General features: G+C 40.2%; 2 protein-coding genes across 2 annotated transcripts in view; one reads left to right on the top strand and one right to left on the bottom strand.

The window, feature by feature from the left end:
• Positions 1-981, top strand: part of SRFBP1 (serum response factor binding protein 1) — a 69868-nt gene extending 68887 nt beyond the window's left edge. Inside the window, exon 8 of the mRNA XM_083883024.1 lies at positions 276-981. Within this exon, the coding sequence (XP_083739150.1) occupies positions 276-466 (191 nt within the window). The 3' untranslated portion in view covers positions 467-981. The remainder of the gene's footprint in view (positions 1-275) is intronic.
• A 7942-nt stretch (positions 982-8923) lies between these two features.
• On the bottom strand, positions 8924-16953 carry LOX (lysyl oxidase; the record flags this gene model as incomplete). Its single annotated transcript, XM_083883887.1, has 6 exons — positions 8924-9043; positions 9192-9287; positions 11730-11886; positions 14194-14331; positions 15730-15838; positions 16227-16953. 6 exons carry the CDS (start codon positions 16951-16953, stop codon positions 8924-8926), a joined length of 1347 nt encoding a protein of 448 aa, XP_083740013.1.
• Positions 16954-22924: the final 5971 nt, after the last annotated feature.

Raw genomic sequence — 22924 nt, 5'->3', positions numbered from 1 at the left:
TCATTGATTTAATGAAGAAAAAAGTTTAGACTGTGCTGAATGTTTGTCTACACAAATTTTAAGTGTAGTCAGTATTAATAAATCTTAACTATGGGCAGTCTACCAAGTGACAATTTACCAGGCTGCAAGATGAAGAAATCTTGCTGTGAGTATTCAGATGAGTGTTCCCCATGGCTCATTATGGAATTTTTGAAAACATCTGCAATCCCAAGGTAGTTGGCATACTATTATGAAGGTTCATGATGTAGTTAATGTTTTGGTTTGTACTTCCACAGGTTTTCTTAAAAATGAAACAAAGCTCAAGAAGAAACCATTTGCAAAAGCTTCAGGGGGTACTAAATGCGACAATAAGAAGGCACATCTGGAGCAACCTCTTCATCCTTCATGGGAAGCAAGCAGGAGACGCAGAGAGCAAATGTCTCAAATTACAGCATTCCAGGGGAAAAAGATTAAATTTGAAGATTAGACTATATGTAAATGGAGGTTCAAAAAAGCTTTTTTGCAACTGTTGTTTGAACATCTTTGTTGTATTGTCCATATCCTTTGCAACCTACAAATTTGCAATTATTATTTACATCTTAGAATATCAAGATTGTTTTGTTCATTTTCTGTGCTGTCTATTGATTAATGTAATAGCCAATTGGTGTTGGTTCATAAGTCCCATTATGTAGTGCAGGGTATATTTGTGAAATATACCCTAATGTGAATAAAGGATTTTAAGGAACATAATTGGTGCCCTGCAGTAATAGCACAGATTCTTTGGCAGGGGGGTTTGGAAGGGGTTTTTTGTATGTAAAAAAATGTACTTTATATGAGAATTTGGTTGTCAGAAGAAAGGTTATGTATTGTCACATCTCAACTGAGACAAAGTAAAAGATTCTTAAACTTGATGAGACTTCATAAATTCATCAGTGTATTGGGTAGCCAGAAAAGTCAATCAGTTGTAAGCATAATATGTAAATTTCTGGAGAGAATAAAATATTATGCTTTTAAATTGTGATCTCTGTCCTCTGATTATACTGCCAATTTGAAGAAATGTAAAGGTGTCTTTAATACTTTGTTCTGGTAGATATGAATGGATTCTTCAACATGCATGGCTTGCACTTTCTGAAAGAATGTGAGAATCAGAAAAAACTTTGAACACTAAGAAACATTTGATTTTTAAGTGGCAGTCTGACATTGGGAGTTCATCTGATTGGGATATGACACAAACGTTAAGTTCTTGAAGAATAAGCCTTCAGGTTGGTCTGTTCTGTATTTTAATATTTAGGCATGGTTTGCCCCACTTAGTTAGGCTTTCTTTTCTATGTACTGGACAAATATCAGTGTACGCAATACTGTCTTTAATGGCATTGTCTCCCAGAGAAATGAGAAATTCAAACAATCTTCCATTTCAAAGTGGTTTTGTTGCTTTTATTATCACTGTACCATATGGAACAATATTTAAGACCAAAACCTTCAAAATAAGCACAGAAACGTGTTTAATGTGGTTTTATAGGGTTATATTTCACAGAAGAAGCTGTGTATTTACCTGCTTTCTACAGACTTCAAGATTTTCAGATGCAAATGTTAATCCTTCAAGTTTTAAATGTATAAATAAATCCTTGATGAATGTCACACCAAACAAAGGTTTGGTATGTGACTTCTCTGCTTCCAGTGTAAGGCAAGAGAAATGTCTTTTGGTAGATGTCATCAGCTGTAACAGTTTTTCATGGGCAACTTAGTTTTCTTTTAGAAGATGAATACCTTATTTAAGGATCAAAAACTTAAAGATTGTAAATAGTGTGAAAAAAAGTCAAGACTCTAAGGAGCCAATGTTCTAAAATGCTTTTTTGCATTTATTTAAAACATCTAGGAGCTATTTGAACAAGTTTCCTACTGCATTATTACAGCTGTATTTTGTGGCCACAATTCTCCCTGAAGGAAGCCTGACTTATCAAAACATCCCTTTTTTATTTTTGCTTCAGAAATACTTCTGAGCTCTTGCTTTAATGAAAAGAAAAAACACTGAACATGAATGAGAGAAGAGAGATTAGGATAGTGGCATTACTTCATATTTTAATGGGTTACTGCTACTTCCTGCTGGTGCTTAGTGACTCACCTGGATCACAGCCTTAATACATTATACAAGTGAGTAGTGATGGTGAAGACTTGATAATACCTGTTATGTGTAACTGGGCAATTTATTTGTGAACTGATAAACCCACCCAGTGAACTTGCCTGGAGGTTGCTGATAAGGTTTAGAATGTTTTCATTATAACAATATAACAAGTTCAGCATATATGATTTTAACATAATTCCTGTCTGTAGCACTGTTTAGAAGAGACCTCTCACAAAGGACTAGCAATTTATTTTTATGGTGACATGGGAAGTTATTTCTTTCTGGGATGATTAGATTTTAAAATGGTGAGGACCATGCTTTTAAGTTCTGTACCATACCATAGAAGAAATGTCTTTAGCCAGGTACATACCATAGAGTCAGATACTACTAGGTTGCTTCAGGTGCACAATTTTTTCACTTCAGACTCACCAACAAAAGAATCTCAGATTTTTCAGTATCTTTTAAGACAGTTATCACTAGTTTAAATGTGATTTTGTTATTATTATATTATTATAGCAAATGGGCATATTACTGATGGGACCATTTTGTGGACTTCCAAACAGTCATAAATATATCTTTAATCAATTTTTATGGAATTACTAGATCAGAAAAAATGAGGCTTGAATGAAAATTAAATTACAGCAATACTTTCTTGAGTGAAAGTGTTGAGCTGCTTTGTGAATGTAGACTGATGGTAGATCATTCTGTGATTACTAGGCAGGAGTTCTGATGTAAAAATGAGATAGAATGGGGTAGAAGGTACTTGGGAAATGGGAAATGTTTTCAATAGATATGAACATACTTTCTGCAATTATCATATGGAATTTTTACTGCATTTTTGTACTTGCACAGATTCTGTTCCACTCCAGGCTCTGTGCTCTAGGAATAGCACATGGAGAAATTCTCTATTTAAAGCTCTTAGCTCTAATAAGTAGTAGGATAGGAAATAGTTTTTACACAGAGAAACATTACACAAAGTGGCTTATATCTGAAATAAATCTACATTTATTGTATGAATTTTAAAAGATATTACATTGGTTTTGTTTCCATTTACATGAAGCCAAGAGTGCCGGTTAGTTAATATTTAAATGTTTTATGACTTCTTATTAGAACAAGTCTCCAAGTTTTTTAACCATGCTCTTCTCTAGTAGTCCCTCAGTGAGGGGACAGGAGATGCCTCACAACTCAGACTGTTTTCTCAGCTTAGTATGCAGATTGAAGAGGCAGCAGGACACTGGCTTTACATCAGAGGATGTAAATAACAGGATAAAATGTGTTTGGAGTAACTGCATGTTTAATCTGTTAGTCAGTTTTCTCGAGAACATAGACTTTCTACCATGTGCTGCTCAAATGTTCTTTCTGTGAAAGCAGTTTTTGGAGCAGAAATTCTGAAAGTGCTTTTTAAGTTCCTGCCTTTACCAAGACACATATCCTAAGGGAATTGTGTCCAGATGAACCATATGCCTCCTCCTGTTAAGCCTTGACATGTTAATCTTCTGTGTAGTATGAGGGGTAATTTATCATGCCTTGAAATTTTTTTCTCGTTTCTACCTTGTGACATTTTTTCTGAGACCACATCAGCAAGACAATTTTGTTCATTTTCATGTGGACATAACAACCTTAACTGAAGCCTTCTCACTGAGAGATGGATCTGGCCCATGCAGTAAGTGTAATACTTCAACAAATAAAACGCTTGAAACATTTTATTCAAGTCATTTTCACATAAACTTGCAACCATAATACGGGCATGTAACACAAGAATATGAAAGTGCAATGAAGAATACAAAGCTAGTGCCTGAATATTATAAATTAGAGCTCTTCAGATAAAGATGCAAAGTTACTGAAATTAAGACTTTTTCAAGAAAAGTGAAGGAAATAATGAAAATTCTTCAAGAAAGTTGCAAAAACAAGTGGCATTTCACTGTATCTGTAGCATTTAGTTGCATAATAAAAACCTCCCAATTACATACTCTTTGGTTTTAATTCAAGTTAAAATCTTTCAGCACCTTTTAAGATTTGGAGAAAATGAAAATGCCCTTTTGGCATTTTGTGAGACACAGGATAAACCACCTTTCAATGTCTCATTTATGAAAACCACCCTGCTGGTTTTGAATGAGCACACTGCAAACAATACATGAATGACAATAGGAAGGTACATTTGATATATGCATTCATTCTGGAGCAGAGAAAAAACAAGCAGACTTTTCCTAACACAAAAACGTCATCTACACAATATTTTGGTTCCATTGGTGACCAGTCTGTCATTTTTGTTACACTTTTGTCTAGAAATATGCAAATATCAAATGTATTTCAGGATTAAAAAAAAAATATAACAAACCCTTCCTTTAATGAGCCTGATATACATTATGTTCCTTATGTGCAATTCTTAAGTAAATATTTAAATTGTGGGAAGTTATTGTTTCACACATATTTATACATTCTGGCTTTTCAGAAGAAATTTGAGACTACATGACAGCAAATTCATAGAGAAATCTCACAAAATTTAAATCTGGTTTTGCTCCCACTGTGACCAATGTCAATATGCTTTTCAAAGATAAGGGAATAAGCCCAATGTCTGGTAAAATGAAATCCAAATATAATTTGCTGTAAAAATAAAAGCTTTTACCAAAACATTTTTTAAAAATGTTTTTGAACAAAAATGCACATGATCTCAGAAATATTCCAGTATGCAAAAAGTAAGGTGTCAAATCTGCAGAGCCCAGATACCGAAAATACTGGTTGGCGCTCCCCTATTTAGAACTACTTCTACACATGCTATATAATAAACTCTTCTACTGTGTTGTGATTTACTATAGTTAGACAGGGTTAAAGTCACATTCCTTCATTTTTTTTAATCCTAAAATCTCTTGTTTTTCTGTTCATGTCTTAGGCAATTTTTATGCTATTGTACATCAATGTCATGTTGCTTAATACACATTTCAAAACAAATACAATATTTTGCTACGGAAAAAAAAAGCTACATTTTCGTAGCTCCAATATCCCCAATATTCAAAGTTACAGCATTCAACACCTTTCCAAACAAGGCCATTCCCACTTGTTCCACCTACACAGATGCTCAAGGTCCTCTGGCTCCTTGCTGACTTCAGTGGAGTTCTGCAAGTAGTTTGGGCACAGACATGTGAGCAGGTGAGTGTGTCATGAGTGAGGGGTATCCCCCTTCCTGCAGCTGCTCCGTCTCTTGTTCGTGCTCTCATATTCCACATTCAGCATCAGGCATAATGAGGTATGAGCACATCACCTCTTCTCAGGAAGCAGCCCGTGCCCACAACCTGGCTTCCATTCAGTAGCTTTTGTGTCCATTGCCCAAGCTGCTCTCAGGACTTTGACCCCAATTTTGACCTAAGCAGTAGAAAGGTGAATGCGCTTGCATCCCTTAACACCTCTTAAAAACTCTTTGGGCTGAGATTTCAGAAGCCTAGACTTTAAACAGGCCCTTGTTTTTGCAGACATATGTAACAAATGATTTTCTCATAAATCAAGTTTCCAAATTTTGCTTCTGTTTGTTGCCCATACTGGTTACAGGCTGCTAAAATGGATCTTTGCCGCAAACAGAAAGGGACCTGCAGGTATAAATCATATTATTCCTCACCCTCTCCCACTGGTGGTTAGTAATCACCAGTTGCTGGAACTCAGGTTCTTTTTAAGTTCTAATTGTGCAAATTTGTAACCAAGTTATGATTAAGGTGGAAATAAATAAATATACTAAAGAACAGCTGATCCTTGAAGGATATTATGGTAATTCCTCAAACTTCCAAATCCATAGGGTTCTAATGCATAAAATATTTCCAAATATTGCCTGAAGTATTCTCAATAGTGATAATAAAACCTCTCCATACTTCTCAGATTTTTTCATTTTTAGCTATTGAATAGCACATTATTTTCCTTTTTTTTCCCTAATTTATTAAGCTTCCAATATTTTATTAGGTGTTTTGAACTGCTGATGAAATTTAATGAATACCAATCAATATTTCTAGGTTCCATTGTTCCAAAAGTAGATTCTTCATTTTACATGATCAGAAATCTTCGGAAAAAAATGCCAGATCCCCTTGTGATATGTCATTTCACAGTTTAAAACAAAAATCACAGCTACTGTACTTTACAGCAGGGTGCACTGCAAAAGCAAAATAATTTGGGGATGGGAGGAGTAGTATACCCAGCACCAGTTAAGCAGTTCAGCAAAAGCATTAATTTGGGCTGGAAGATCTTCCCCTTAACAATGATGCCTTTGGTTCCTGAACAGCCTAAAGTAAGATGTTAAATACACTGACTTTTGTTCTTCCTCTCTATATAGTATATTTTCAGCTTTGTTATTTTGAATACTGAGATATACATTTTAAAGTCAACTACAGTACTTAAGGGGGAAGCAGGTAGTAGGTTTTCTTCACACTAAAAATACTTTGTAAGAGATTCTGACCTACTTCTGTTTGTGGTGCCACCTGAGTTGATTGCCTGTATTATTTTGATGGTTAACCTGGTCAAGTTGGATGTTTTTCACAGATGACCACATCAGGGACTCTTCTTCATCTCCAAGAGCCCATCTCTTGACAGGTATTTTTTATCCACAATAAGTTTGCAGAAGTTTTTTAGAAGTCCCACCCTGAGAAATTTCATGAACATATAAAGGTGGGTAAGCTTTTTAATTAATTTTCACAGATGAAAGGTCTATTTCAAAACCCCATCTGTTTTTCACTTAAGAAAATGGAAAAACTTCTAATGTATTAAAAATGTAAACATAACTTTTCTTGCAGGGGTATAACTGATATATATAATATATATGTATTTCTCTGCTATATGTTAATATTCCTTGAAAACTGAACATACTTCTCTCTTTCATATCAATGTGTCCTAGCAAGGATTTTTAATGGTACTATATCATTACTCTTAATCTGTTTTTCATTATGGTATTTTCTGAGATAGCTGACATTAGTACTTTCTCTTGAGTTTTATTTAATTCATTTTGCATACATTTTTTTTTACCTTTCAAAATATGTTCAACTCATTCACTAGTAATATTCCCACTGAAGTCTGTTATCACATAACCTCCAAATTTGAAGGAGTTAAGAAATGGTCCCATGTTTTTATGAATGAGTTAGATTATCAAAATTTAAAATATCTCTACATGAAGCACCAGTTTCACACGTTTCAATAGCAATACAAGTAATGCCAATTTAGATTATTTAAATCCAGTTAAGTTTTAGTTGAGAAGCAGAAGTGCTTCAAAGTCACATAAGGTGTGTGGGTGTATGTTCTTTAGTTTTGTTTCTATAGTGTTTGCATCCTAGTGAAGTTTGTATAATGATACTTCAGTTCAAAACATTTGGCACCATCTCATCCATTTCTTCCGTCTTTCTCAGTATCTGTTGAAAGAGGAGAAATAATTTTATGCAGGTGAGCAGGCACGCACAGAAAGAGGAACTGCTACATACCTACTTGCCATCTTGAAAGCACAGGTCAGCCAACAGTAACAGACATTTTGTTTCCTAGCCCTGCATGAATATGTACCTGAGAGGGATACAAAGTATGGTGTACATATATACATGTATATATGGGGCATTAGCCTGGGGATAAGAGAAGGCTGAAGGAAGATCTCATCAATCTCTACAACTCCCAAGAGGAGGCTGTAGTGAGGTGTAGGTTGGTCTCTTCTCCCACTTAACCAGTGAGCAGGATGAGAGAAAATGGCCTCAAGGGGTAGTTTAGATGGGATATTAGGGGAAACTTTTTCACATAAAGGATTGTAAAGCATTAGAGCAGAATACCCAAGAAAGTCGGGTGGGGTTGCTATCCCTGAAAGGGTTCTGGAGCTGTAGGAATATGCCACTAGAGAACATGGTTTAATGGTGAGCATGGTGGTGATCCAAGGTTGATGGCTGGTCTCCATGATCTAAAAAGTCTTTTCCAACTTTTTCCAACCTATTATTCTATGTACTCAGTAACATTTTCAGAGGTAAGATGGGGAGACTAGAAGTTAAAAGCATGAAACATAAGTTTGCCCCATTTAGCTACTACTGATTTCCTAATGCAAAGTGAGGAATGAATATTTTACAGGCTAATTAAGCAAGTCACATTAATTCAGTCATTAATTTCACTGATACTGTTATAAAAGACTACACTGGCCATATGCTTGACTTTCATTTACTGCTCTGGGATTTGTTTCACATGACCTCTTCTACAATGTTAATACTCACTCCTTATAGAATCTAAATGAAGTCTCTTGGTAAGTATTTCACATGAGCAACTTACACAGTGTTCTGAGAACTGCTTACCTCTTTGTTACAGAAGACTGCTTTCTCTGTGTGTGTTTCACAGATACTAAGGTACAGTAGATCTACCATGAGGACATTTATTAAATGAATTTGCCTTTTTGGAGAAAAAATGTAAAAAAGGCATAATTTCGGCATTGTTTAAACTTTTAAACATCAAAACTGTAAATGGAGGGTGTGTGAAAGAGCTGTTTCAAGGAGGGTGGCTGCTGTATAGCAGCAGCAGCAAAGTAACACACACATGTGGGATTTCGCAGAATGTCTTAAAGAGCACTGCAGCTGCTCAGTTGTGTGTGGGTGATGTAAAATGGTACTGAATGATCCTTGAAAAGTCTAGTGCAAGTACAAAGAGGGTGTGTGAGCCAGAGGTCATTATCTAGCAGACGAGACAGGAGCAGCAGTTTTGGAAAGTGTTACATATTCCAACGGCACGAGTGCGAGAGGGAAATTCCCACAGATTTTAAAATTCCCAAAACCCACAAAAAAAAAATGCTAATAGTGAGGCACAGTGACAGGAAAGCTACCAGTGAAGAGGCACTTACGGTGAAATTGTGCAGCCAGAGGCATAGGCATGATGGCCCGTGTAGCGGATGTCACAGCGGACTATGTTGTTGGAGTAATCGGATTCAGGCACCAGGTAGCTGGGATTTACACTCACCTGGAGGGGAGAAAGCACAGTGCTGTCCACTGCCATGTTTCAGATGGTAACTTACATGCCAAAGGATGTATGCAAATGATTTGCTTCTTTAAATAGGAAAAAAACCCTCCCACAAAACCCCAAATCTCACCATTCCCCATACACTTACCTTCAGAATATAATTTCCAGGTTTTACATCAGTAATATCAATCCACTGGCAATCTATGTCAGCATTGTAAGTGTCGTAGCAGCCAGGGCTCAGACCCTTAAAAATGAATTTAATATGAATGTAAAAAAACCCATTAATCTGTAGAAACAGTGACATTCTAGACATTAGGGACACTCAGAGTGAAGTTCACCTAACTATCACAGTTCACTTAGAAAATTAACTTAGAAAATGAGTCTTATTTTTAATTGTGTATTTTATTTGTGTGTGAAAACCAGAACGGCTAAGTCTCATGTACCACTTTTATAGACTACCCTTTAGTACTACTGGATAAAAAACTTTAATAGTGACAAACACCTATAATACTGACAATTGTTCATCTGTGAGGTATCTGTATTTTCTTATAATCACTTGTTACAGTACTCCTTTTATGAAAAAAGCTGTTGATGTTATTATTTCCTGTTCTTTACATAAGATCAGAATACAATAAAAACTGACCAAAGACTGGAGGTAAGTATCTGTAAATGTTGAGTGAATATCTTCTGAGGTCATGAGTACAGACTTGATCACCATTTTGGAACCTCTCTCTACCCTTAGGAATGATGCAACTTTTTGCTATGGATGTAATCTGTGCAAGTGCCATCTTTGAATAGTAGGGTTAAGAGCCATTTTCACATTGAGCTTTGCATGGAAATGGTGTCTGTTCAGGCAAACAGTGACCCAAGAATCTGAAGGAACTGAAAATGTAGCCTTTATTCTCAATGCATCTTTCTGAAAAATTCTTTGTTGGTAGGAACGTTAGTAAGAATCCCCACATATGAATGTATTGGTGTTTCAAATCTAGTGTCTTTAGCTGTGGTCAATACAGTTTGCTATAGGCAGAGCTGATCTGTTCTGGCAACATACAGAGTGCAGAAAACCCAGCTCCTGCAGGAATTCCCTCTTGACCCAGCTGGTGATCAACTCAGACTCTCTCTCGCGCATTTGTGCCAAGTCTGAGGCTGGAAGAAAGTTTTACAGTCCAATTACAAACCCCTGGAATATGGGCTTAAAGTGAAAATGCTGACACAGCCATGATTCTAGTGACACAAATACTCCAGCTGTAAAATATATATGTTGCTTAGTTAGATGTCATAGTCTATAGAAGTAGAAAAGGTATGTATAAAACCTCTTCAAAGCCTCTGTGTATTGCAGATCGTTCATTATAGTTAAAATTCAAATGTGGACACGTCAGCCAGTGAAACATAGCTGTCATTTCTCTTTGGCAAAATAACTACCTTCTAGATTAAGAGCTGCAGAATAAGGGATACATGTTTATGTGTACATATGGCCACACTGAGATAAACCACAGATCCATCAAAGCTCAGTGTCATGTCTCTGACAGTGGTCAGCAGTAGATGCTTAACTAGAAAAGAACATAAGGAATGGGATTTGTAGTGTCAGGCAAATTCCTTCCACCAGGCATTTAACTGTATTTAAAGCACAGGGTACCTTCAGATTTTTGTGTTTAATAACATCCATTACTTTGTCTAAATTCTTCTTGGGCCCATGGAGACTTTTGATCTCTGCAACATCCAATGGCAAGGAATTTAATACCCAATATATGAGTCCAAAGAGCACTCCTCTCTGTTTTAAAGCCATTGCCTGATGGGTCTTAAGTTCATATATTGTCAGAACCATCAACAATTGTCAGTAAATATCAATAATTTCCTTTTTTCAATCCACAACCCATCAAGTTTTGGTCTTACTTGTGGTTTTCTAAATGGAATAGTCTATGAAATCACTTAGCCACCCTACACTGCTGATTAACCTTGTTCTGCTGGGGTTGGCTGGTTAGGATTTTGTAAGCTTTTCTTCAGCAGTTCTGAGAGGTGGTGATGCAATATTCAAGATAAGAGTCTTGCATGGATTTGTCTATCATAACGGTATGTTCCATTTTCCATGTTCCTCTAATAAGCCCTGGCACCTGGCTTTACGTTTGTGCACAATGCATCATAATATCCACACAGCTGCCATTCTCTTCAACAGCCTCCTGCTGTACAGGCACAGGCACAGAACAACACTCTGAGATTTCTGTGCCAGACTGCCAGCCAGCAGCTGCAGGTGTTCAAGAAATCCAGCATCTTACAGCTTTAGACTCCAAAAGGGAGAAAATACCACCTATAAACTCTGGGACCAGCTGAGGAGATTGGTTTGCGGGGATGAACATTGGGAACAGCTTCTTTGCAGGCTATCTTGACTGCCCTCTAGCAAGCCTGGCCAGTCCTACTGCCACGAGAACTTGTGGTGTGTTTTAATATAGTTCAGTTAGCAGTGGTGCTGCACTAGTCAATGTCACTGCCCTTTAATAAGAAACCCACAGTTAACACCACATGAGTGAATTACCAGTCTCCAGATCAGTATATGGTCTTTATAATGTGGAATTCCAGAAGATAGTTAGGGCATCAGATAATTTAGGGCATCAGGTGATTGGCAGAAAAATTATCCAAATACAAACTAGGAAGCGGAAAAACACTTGGTTGTCTCCAAAGCAGCTCCTACCTGTGTGTGTGCTGTACATGCATACCGTCTGTAATATCCATAATCACAGGAAGTATCTTCAAGGCAGAAACTTGCTTTGTGTCCTTCAGCAACTTTTCTGTGCGAGCTTGCATCCAACAAGTCGTAGTGGCTGAATTCATCCATGCTATGATAATGTCTGTTAAACCATAGATACATTACTGGAGATGGATCAGATCCTATCAATAACATTTTCACATATTCCTATTTGATCTACATCCTGTTAAATCTGGACAAATTTTATTTACTACCCAAAACTTGTGTGTTAGTATACTTTCCTACTAATGACCACTCAATTATTTTCATTACTCTAATTTTCAAATGCTACATGTCCTCATCTAAAAATAAATAATAGGTTTTAATTTGTTATGGGAAAGATTTTATAGCAGCACCATTTTTCCAAATTTCCTGTTTCACCAATAACAATAGCAAGTATTAAGTTGTTCATATTTGAATTGAATATCTTCTAAGTGCCTTTAAGCAGAGTTTTTCTAGGAATGCTTATCTTACATACTATAAATTCCATGGAAATTTGCTACTTGCTAGCAAAACCCCAACAATTTGGTTTCATATTTCTGTGGCCCTCAGACAATGTAACACTTTCGTAACATTGGTGAAGATAAAATCAGTGTAAAGAAATCAACTTCTGTGTACTGGCAATGCAGATTTCATTCAAAACCGACTAATTTTACAGTCTATACTTAATGCTGTCTCTGTTTCAGAAATGTGTATCCTTCTGATTTGGGCAAAGTGATGCATTTTTCTTGCTTTCACACTAAGTGACTTCTAGCTCTTAGTGTGGAGTTTTAACACCTCATATTGTTGCAATTTCATTCTTTCCAAATGTGTGGGAAAATAAACTTTCATTTTCCACCTGTGCTGTGTCTTTGCAGCATTTGGCCACTGTTACTTTTGAATGCTTTCAGCTCAAGAGTTATATGAAAAAGGCCTAATTAAACAAAATTCAAATGTATTGGTAAAACAAAGCAGCACAGGAGCCTCACAAGCAGGCGCATCCAGAACACTAAAACCAGTCCGCAGATGATGATGACTAACAAACACTGAGGTCTGATGGCTAGCCAAAGTAATTGGCAGTTAGAGTTCATTTCCAAAGAAGTTTACTTCACTGTTATGGAAATGATCACGAGAGATGTATTTTTTTGTAGCCAGTGTATTTTCTGTCCAAGAACTGAATCAACATCAGAGACACTTTGCATCTGGACAGTGATAGCTGAGTTATCGTGCCACAGTAAGAAAGTGTTTTTCTACAAATGGAAAACTTCACCTGCTATCTACCCATTTAATCCATTTATCAAGTTTGTAAGCACTACGGTCAGGGGATTTTTGTTGTTGGTTTGGGGGATATTTTGTATTGAAGATCTTTTTTCAGGGATAGGAGTTATTTAAAGAATTTATGGAAGCGTTTTTATTAGGTTTGATTTAGTTTTAGCTTTTTAATGCTTGCAAGATTATAAACTAGTAATATGAGTCTTTTTTGAAAGAATTTGTTTTAATGATACTGATTTTTCATTCAATGCCTAAAGCCTCTGACTCTAGAGAGAAATATTCCAGTGGCTCAGAGACCTTCAGATCAAGCCCACATTGCATACCATTTAAAAAAAAGATTAAGTTATCTTTTATGTACCTGTAGCAGCAGAGTTGTATTTTAGGCGAGGTGAAAGTAAGTATTCTGAGTAATTAGTTCTAGTATTTTATAACTACTCCTCCTGAGAAGTAGCAAAAATTGGAACAAACCTGCAAACTCCTGCATATGAGTTTTCTAAAAAGTACAAGTTTGCAGTGTTACCTGCTTCCAAAATGTTGAAAATGTTCTACTACATTTTCCCTGCTGTGTTTCCAGCAAATATACTATTTATAGAGCAATGTTGCTATGTCAAAATGTCATCATATACATACAGAATATTATTGATAATGGGATCAGTCAACTCAGTAGCTTTCATCTTCCAAATTGATCAGACCATTCTAATTCATTAAATTCAGCTTAAGAAGTATGGTTTACTGTGTTATTATAGGGAATATGCTAATAAATGTACATTTTACGGTTTCTATTTATTTTAACATGTTTGGGACTTTTATTTACTGATTACGCTTAAATGTAAGTGGACTATATGTAAAATAAAAGGAGAAAGTGCTACTGTCAAATCTCATTCCAGACTTGTATTTATATTCATCTACACTCTGTAAGAGTTTCATACATATAGATAAGCTTTGTATCCATCTTCGTTTCATGTGTCTGTATAGAGAGTAATTATCACTACATACAAAGAGTAATTACCACAACATAAAATTAATCAGATAGTAAAAAGCTAAAGTTTCCCCATGGTTTCTCTCTGCTTCACTTTAGTTTTAGACAATGTCCCTTATAAGTGACAATTTGTCAGTGAAAAACATAATTAGAAGATGCCATACTGAGCACTTCACTCACTGGTGACAGCTGTGCCACTCCCACGAATATCGGGGTCTGCTGGGCAGAAAATCTGATGTGCCTTGATTTTTCACTCTTTGGGGGAATCTCAGGAGCACCCGGTTGTCATAGTCTCTAACATCTGCTCGATAAGCTGAACTGTGAGTCAAAGAAAACACAGGAAAAAGTCGTAAGTGTATTCAAGAAATACTTTGAAGAATGCTTTATATTGTCTCAGAAGTAACTGATAGCAGAGATCTTTTCAGGCCTTACTAGCCTCATGCATTGGAGAGTCACACAGGAATTCCATATGGTGTGGAAATGCCTGGTGTCAGACCAAGACCTAAGTAAGATTCAGATCTGGTTTTAATTTTATAAACGGAAGTTTGACCACTGACTGACTCTGTTTATGAAGAAGATCACTGCTGAGCTGTAAAATTACTCTGGTACCAAAAAACATAATTTTATTAGTTGCTGGTAAGCAAAATAACTCCTCATATATGCAAGATCATGCAACAGATGTTTGATTCCACGGCAAAAAAACCTCTAATATGTGTATGAATCAGGCTTTGTTTTCCTATTCTACATAGCTATTAGCTACACTCTTTCAAATACTAGAATATTTTAATCAACTCATAGCCAGCAAGAACACTTCAAGGAGTCTTCACTGTGAAGCTAGCAAAAAAAATACTGCTTATTATGATGTGTTTTATTTTTTCTGCAAGTGAAGAGCAAGCATGACCCTGAAATAGTCTGACAAATTAATGATGCTGGTAAATAAATCAATGTGTTTTGCATGATAAGGTATCAAACAAGTTAAAATGGTTAAAAACAGCCATGTTGATTTCTTTCCAAACAAAACAGGAAAAATCCTTCTTTGCCAACTGGACAAGACCTAACTGCATAACAAAGTTGTTATTTCAACCCCTTAAGAGACTCTGAAACACTTTTCAGAGGGATTTCAGTTTTAGGAAACATTAAAAGGCATAGACCCAGAAACAATTACCTTGTTACAATCTTAATAGTAAATTGTGCTGGTTAAGAATAGGGGGGGGGGGGGTTTTGTTTGGTTTGGGCTGAGTTTTTTGTTGTTGTTGTTGGGTTTAGGGTTTTTGGTGGAGTTTTTTTGTTTGTTTGTTTGCTTTGTTTTTGTTTGGTTGGTTGGTTTTGTGTTTTGTTTTTTTTTTTTTTTTTTAAATGAAGCAACATATGATCTTGTGGGAGTAGAGGAGGGAAATGAAAATCAAGAGATTGAAGTGGTTTTCTAGGTGCCTCCATTTCACAAAATTCAGAAATGTTCAAGTGAGCCTGACAATAGAAACCTGTAACTTTTCACAGCATGTAGGTTCTTCAGGAGATCTGCAGCTTGTCTCTCTAGTGTGGCAGCTTTCTGATGTGCACAACTCTACCATCTACCACAAATTTGGAAGGTTACAGAGGGCTGTGTTTCCTTGAGCCCTCCAGCTTCACCCTTCTCCACTCTTCACCGCGCTCACAGTTGGAAACAGGAGCACAGCGACCCACGGCAAACTGGCAAAACCTTGTGACGATGCCTACCTTGCCAAGCAGTTCTCCTCGGCAGCACACCTCAGGTTATACATGGACATCCTCTGGACGTATGTGGACGCCTGGATGTAATAGGGATCCGGGACTAAGTCAGGGAGACCTGCAGTTCATCAAACCAATCACATAACAGCAAGATCAACCCAGGACACGTTTGCAAATATTTGGCTACCATCCCAGTCGTTGGGAGCCGTCGTTTTGCCACGGACCCCTGCTCTCCGTTAACCCCGCATTCCCCTTGCTCGGGCTTGTCCCGAACACCCCGCCGCAGGCACGACGCCCGGACCCCTGCCCGGTGGGCAGCTCGCCCCTCTCCCGGAGCCCGGGGACCGGGGTGCCCGATGCCGAGAGCCGGGCGGACGCTGCCCGGTCGATTTTGTCCCTGCCGGGGCCAGGCTCGTCCCGCCGAGAGCGGCGTGCGCGGAGCGAGCGGATGGAGCGGCGGGGCGGGGGAGGGACGGGACGGGACGGCGGGAAAGGAGGGCTCTTACCGTACTGGAAGTAGCCGGTGCCGTAGCCGGGTCTGTACCTGCTGCCCTGGCGGGGTCTCTCGTAGGTGTCGTAGTAGTTGTAGTAGGGGTTATCGTCCGTGTACTTGTAGGGGTTGTAGGGGTCGTCTCCTACCATGACATCCTCCCGGCCGGGCCTGAAGCTGCTCAGGGGGGGCAGGCTGCCCGCCCCGGTGCTGCTCCCGTTGCCGTCGGTGCCGCGGGCGGGGCTGGCGGCGGCGCTGGGGCGCGGCGCCCCCGAGGAGTCGCTCCGGGCCGCCGGGTTCCGCTGCCCGCCGGCGGCGCGACCCCCGGAGGAGGCCCGGTAGCCGGCCTGGAACCAGTGCCGGGCTCCGGAACCGCCCCGGGTGCCGGCGGGCTGGGGCTGGGGCTGGGGCTGCGCGGCGGGGGCAGAGGCAGAGGCAGAGGCAGAGGCGGGGGGGGCTCTCCGCGGCAGCGCCGTCCCGTTGTTCCGCAGCAGCAGGATGGGGCTGCCCGCCGCCTCCGCCGCCTGCCTGCGCCGCGGGGGCTGGTACTGCGAGCCCAGGCTGAGCAGGCTGTACACCTGCCCGTTGTTCTCCCACTGGATCCGCTGCCTCCAGGCGGCGGGGGGCGGCGGGGGCTCCCGGCGCGGCGGCGGCTGCTGCTGGCAGCCGGCGGGCCGGAGGCAGCTCCAGTAGATGCAGGCGTGGAGCTGGGCCAGCAGGAGCCCCGTCGGCGCGAAACGCATCTTCTCCTCTTCGGCGGGCGCCGGCGCGGGGCAGAGAGATGGGAGCGAAACCGGGAGGGGACGGGGCGGGGGGAAGAGCGGAGAGCGAGGGGCGCCTTTCCGGCGGGGATGGGGCGGGGGGCGGCGCGGGGAGCTCGGGGCGTGCGGGCTGCGCCTCCGAAAGCTCGGGCGAGCAGCGGGGTCTCAGGCGCTGCGGAACCCGGGAAGTGCCATCGGACAGGTCGGGCCGTCGGAAAGGAAACCCGGCCCGGGGGAGGCGGCGAGAGCGGCTTTTCTTCTTCCCGGTATTTATAGGCGAGGGGATGCGAATGGGCGCCGGAGCGAACAATCAGCCTCTCTTCGTCCTCCGGCCCGCGCTGGTGTCTGAAGCGAGGGAAGGAGGAGGAGGAGGAGAGACCAGGGACTTTAAACTTGCTGGCACGCTCGCAAAGTTACACAAGCCCCGCTGGCTGGGCTGGCTGCACCCCCGCCATTTGTTCACGTAATGCGGCTGGAAACGTGCGGCCCTGACAGTTCCCCCCGCGCCGCCCCCCGCCCGCCCCGCGCGGGAACGGGGGGACCGGGCCGGCGGGGGCTCCCCATCCTCCCTCCTCCCTCCTGCCTCCCTCCCCCCGCGCCCCGGGCCGCGCCGAGCCGTGCCGAGCCTGCGGCGGGCGGGCGGGCGCGCTCAGACACACGTAGGCTGCCAGAGTATGCCGTGGGGCAGCGCCAAAGTATGCAAAGGAAAAATGCTATTAGCTCATCAGCGCTGGAGAGACTAGAAACGGGGTGGCGGGGAGGGGGAAGGGGCCGCTGGCGAGAGAGGAAACATGTTTCTGGAAAATGTGCTGGCCGGCACATCTCCCGGGCTGGAGCAGCTGCTAGTGACCCTCGTCTCAGCCCTGAGTAACAGTCGGATCCCTTTAATGACCTCTTAATTAGGAGAAAACCTCCATCAAATAAACTCTTGACTATTGACTTTTGGGTTTTGTTCGTATGAGTCACACGAGAAATATATTGGCAATGCTCATCCCGGAGTAAGTTTTCATTGAAAAGTGCAATTTCACATGGGAGAGGCTTAGCCCCACCACCAGAACAAATAAACCTAGTTTGGGTAGCGTCTCCCCAAAACCATGCTGGGGAAGAGGAGCAGGCTACAGCCCGAAAGCCTCTCCCTTCCTTCCTGCTTTTACAAGAGTTCATCAAGGCTGTGTTTTGATAAGTACAATCACCTAGAAAGGCAAATGATTTAAGGTCCGTGGATTTCAGCCAAAACTTCTTTTGGGTGTATTTTTCCAAAGGCTGTTTGCTTATGAATCCTTGCAAAGGAATTGACAAGAATACACAGAAGTTCTCCTTCACCAAAAGTTTGGTGGTGAGAATATTTAAGTGAATCCTGTCAATGATGATCAGCCTGATGATCAGATTCACCTCAGTCAGGCAGATGCAGGGCAACCTCAGACTGCTGCCAGCTTCCCCAGGTCAGGTTAACAGTCCACTTGTTACTGGGCAGGTGGATATTGCAACTGGATTTTGATGTTTTTGATACAGTTCTGTCACGTGTTATGCTGTAGTTTATTTTCATTGCACGTTACTTTAAATGGTGCACACTTAATAGAAAACCAGCAAAACGTGGTTCTGCACTGTGGCTGTGATGGATGGTGAGTGCTGATTTATGATTTACACTGCTGTAGAATTATTAGTTGCAGTGCTCATCTTTAAAGTGCTGTTACCACCCTGCATTTCAAAGGTCCCCCCGTGGACAGGGGGCCGTTGGCTCTAAGCACCAGCAGCTTGTCATGCCAGGCTGGTTGGGTCTGCTCTAACCCTAAAGATGGTCAGGCTGGAGAACACTGAGGAGTGAAGGGCACTTGTGCTCCAGAGACAGCAAAGTCTTCTTACTCGAGAACATATCCAATAGCCCAGTGGGTGCTTGTTACCACTGCTGGCCAGCACCAGGATGGTGGGGAGCATCTGCTGGACTGGGCCCACAGCCGCAACAGTAACCGGTGTCTTTCCACAAGTGGGTTGTGTGTGCCAGTTTGGGCGGTCAGCTGCAGAGGTGGTTTGGTTTGGCTTCTCTTGTTCATCGTATTTTCATGCTGCTCATCCCCTGTGATCTTTCTCATTGTGGGCTTTGAAAATATTATTCTCCATTTAAGGGTTTGCCTGGAACAATCAGTGACTAAGTCTGAGTAAAATGGAAAGGTTGAAGATAGGGAAAATGCAACACTGAAGGAATGAGGTTTCTGTCTTTTTAATCTTCCTCTGAATCTTACTAATGTTACAAACAGCAGGTTGTTGCCCAATGTGTGATATTAGACAATGTTTCCACACAGTGGGATTCCAGCCATTTTTTCTTATGCCTGATTAAGTTACTATTTTTCATGAAACCGGAGAAAGCATATTTGAGGCTGTTATTGTCACCCATAAATCAGCCATTCATACTGTTTGCCATTTTTTCCATAGCACAAGTTTCATTCATTAATTAATTTAGGGTTCATAATGCCTGAAAAGCATTATTAGCATTCCCAGAGAGTCATGACCTTCCCTTAGCATTAGGTGCCTGTGTCCATTTAACTACTTTTTTACATCATGGATCTGAAAAGACCATCAAAAAGCTCTGTGACCTGAGTTGTGGAGGTGAAAATTTCTGCAATACTTATAAAGAGTCATAAGCAAGTCAGGTACTGCTACTGCCTTAAAACTGGCCTAAAAACAGTCAAGCACTCTGGTATTAAACTTTCTCATGAGGTTGATATAGCTGCTTTGTAAAGTCCAGTTCTGATCCTGATCACACTTAATTTAGTTACTTAAGCATTTGCTTACCCCTTTCTTATTTGGCTGGAATGACTGGTATGCCTGGGTACTTGCTGCACTGGGGATTTTGATTTCTGCCACCTACAGAAACAAATACAGTGTACATCAACTGAGAAATAAAATCTTACTTCACTAAAATTGACACTAATTAAAGCAGATGTCAGTAAGTAATTACAGTAATGTCTCAAACCTGGTATCAGGTGGTAACTTATTTTAAAATTTACATTTAATTGTAAGATTGTAGCAGTCCTTATTCAGATGTTACAAATAGAAAAATGTCTCCAAAGACATTAGTAGCATTTGGAGTTACTTTAATGTGTACACTACTGCTAAACTGCTAATTCAGCGGTGAATCTTGAAAATAGAAAAATATTAACCTGTTCACCACAAAAAAACAACAAAAATACCCCAAACAGAACCAAAGCTGTTTGAATTTGACATTTCTTAATATATGTCCTAAGACATGCATTTTAAGGTTCTTTAATTTTACTATTTGACATGTGTCTGAAAGAAGTAGGATAGTGTAAAAAAGGGGAAGCAATTTTAAATGTCAGTTTACATCAATCACATTATTTGCTACTTTAAATATTATTTTTAAAATATCAGCTCTGTAGTTATGCATTGGATAATTCGTGTTCTTGTTTAGTCATGCTTAGCTAGGGTCACACACATAAAACAAGAAATAGAAATAATTTATAAAATCCTAACAGGAAACTAGACAAACTTAATATGTGTTAACTGTATTTATAAACTAGTATTTTTTACATTTGGGATTGAAGGGTTGTTTTTTGAGGCGTTACTACAAGAAAAATCTTGAAAAGTAGTGGTTGGTTTACCTGGGGAATATTCAGTGTACTAATCTGATTATGCTTGAATAGACAAATAGCTTACTCTGATTCTTCTGTTTGCAGAAACACTGAGTTGCAACTAGGTTATTCAAATTTATCTTCTTTTGTAGATCTTACTTATAATATTTTTTTATTACTTGGCATTTATTGCTTTTGAATATTTAAAAAAAATGTGTAATTTTGTTGCACACCAGAACACTGTGGATTTTTCTGAAACATATTTTATAGAAGGTCTGGGTATCTCTATTTAGGAAGTCCCTCGTTAGTCCATTGGATTAAAAGGTTCCTAATTATAATGAATTCCCCTTAATAATTGTGTTTAAGATGTAAAGGTATTCTTTATAGTATGTGAACTTTACTAGAAACTAAGAACACTGAGCACTTTTAGATTCAGGTCTATTGAGACTTTTTTTTTAACAAACCAACTTAATTAGAGACAAGAGTTATAGACTTTTTCTGACATCAGTAGTCTTTGCAGCAGACGGTTATTATTTTTACAAAAGTTAGGCTTCTAGTTAAATTTAGCTACCCTTTGTATGTTTGATTTTGAAGTCTCTAATCAGGCAACTTTCCACTACCATAAGTAAAATGCAAAAGTAAACTTTCAGACTTTTTTTCCTGCTCTGAACTCATAAAGGAACAAATAGATTTTTGTTCATTCAATGAACTTGTCAATTTGTTGAAAAAAGGAAGTTATTATAATTTTATTAGCAGGTAACATCCTGAATTCAAAATTAACACCCAAAATGTTAAAAATGGCAAGAGATAATATTTTTCTCCTTAAAATGCCTTTATTAATCAGCTCTTACAAGGGTGGCTCGAGGGAGGTTCAGCCCTTCTGGGTTCACCCTGAGGAGGAGGATCTTGTTTGGCTTTGCAGGTCAAGTTGCTGCAGAGTCGGGAGCTCCGCCCTCATCGGGGGTCGTAGGAGTTCATCTTTTGTTGGGTTGTTCTGGGGTCCTGCTTCTTCTTGGGTACTTTTTAGGTTACAGCGAGTTACAAAAAATTGTTCATTAATACTTTATGGTATACACGGTTTAGTACTGTCTTTTGTGGGTTGAAATTTTACATTGGTTTGTTTTGGTAGGGGGTTTTTGGTTTTAAAAACATCCCAGGGTACACCGAGGTTCTTAATTTGCATGTTGGTGGCATGGGGTCGCTTGGGGGGGGGGTTGCATAAGTGCTGCGGTGGCGGCCTCATGGCGGCGGACGGGGGTTGGAGCGGCCCGCTCTGGGAGCTGCAGGGCGGGCTTTTGATGGCGCTGGCACCGGCGGAGTTTCATGGCGGGAGTCAGGCCGGGGTCCGGTGGCAGTGGCGAGGATTGCAGGGGTGCCGGGCTGGGAGCCGCACGGGACATGAGGCCGGGCCGCGCCGCAGTGGCCGTGCGGGTTTACTCTGGTGCGCCGCGACTTCAGGAGCGGCAGCAGCGGGCGGGGTTTTGCTGCGCCGCGCCGTCTCGGCAGCTCCACGGCGTCGGTGGGGGGGGCTGCCGGCCTCCAGCAACCAAATAGGCCCCCCTGCTTTTTCAGGGGGACTATGGAGGTGGCTCTCTACTGCTACATTACAATTTAAAACATTTAAAACATTAATACACTTATGATACAATAACTAAGGGTTTTAACACTTTAAATTTTCAACATATACTTAGGAGCTTTTTAATTCTTATTTCTCTCACAAAATGCCACCTGTCCTTTATCTAATATTTTGTGCTCATCTATCTGCATTACAATACCAGTTTGTAGTTACTTTGTTTTGTACACAAAGGGCAGAACTGCTGTATTGCAAACACCTGGACCAGATGAAGTAAATTAATCTCACTTGTCTATCTCTTCAGGATCTGACAACTTCATGAGGAAAAGCAGCTACAGGACCTGAGACAAGTGTTGCTTTTTTCTTTGCATGTGAGGGCTTGAAGAGAAAGCCTTCTGATATCAGTGCATTTTTTTTTTGTCAAATCAGAGGTTTACAATGAGATTTTAATACCAGTATTTTTTAAATCTAGGGTATTGATGTGTTGCTAACCACATGAGTGTTTTCATGGGATGCAGTTACTTGATTTCTTTCTTGAATGTATATTTTAAAAGAGCAAAGTGAATATTAAACAAAAAGCCTTTGACTTCTTGAATTTATAATGTGTTCCATCTCTGTATATTTTTTCTAATTTTCCCATTGGTTTTCTGTCTTCTAAGATTTCTATAAAAGCAAGATTTCTAAAAGTGTGTGATAGATAAATGTGCAGTTACTGCAAATTCAGTCAGAGATTTGAAAATCCATCAAAGCTTTTTTCTTTTCTTATATGTCAGCACCTGTTACAAAAGCTTCC

Source organism: Zosterops lateralis (genome assembly GCF_965231275.1).
Source record: "Zosterops lateralis genome assembly, chromosome: Z".
NCBI lineage: Eukaryota > Metazoa > Chordata > Aves > Passeriformes > Zosteropidae > Zosterops > Zosterops lateralis.
The sequence above is the reverse complement of the archived record's forward strand: the minus strand, read 5'-3'. Positions and strand labels throughout refer to the sequence as shown.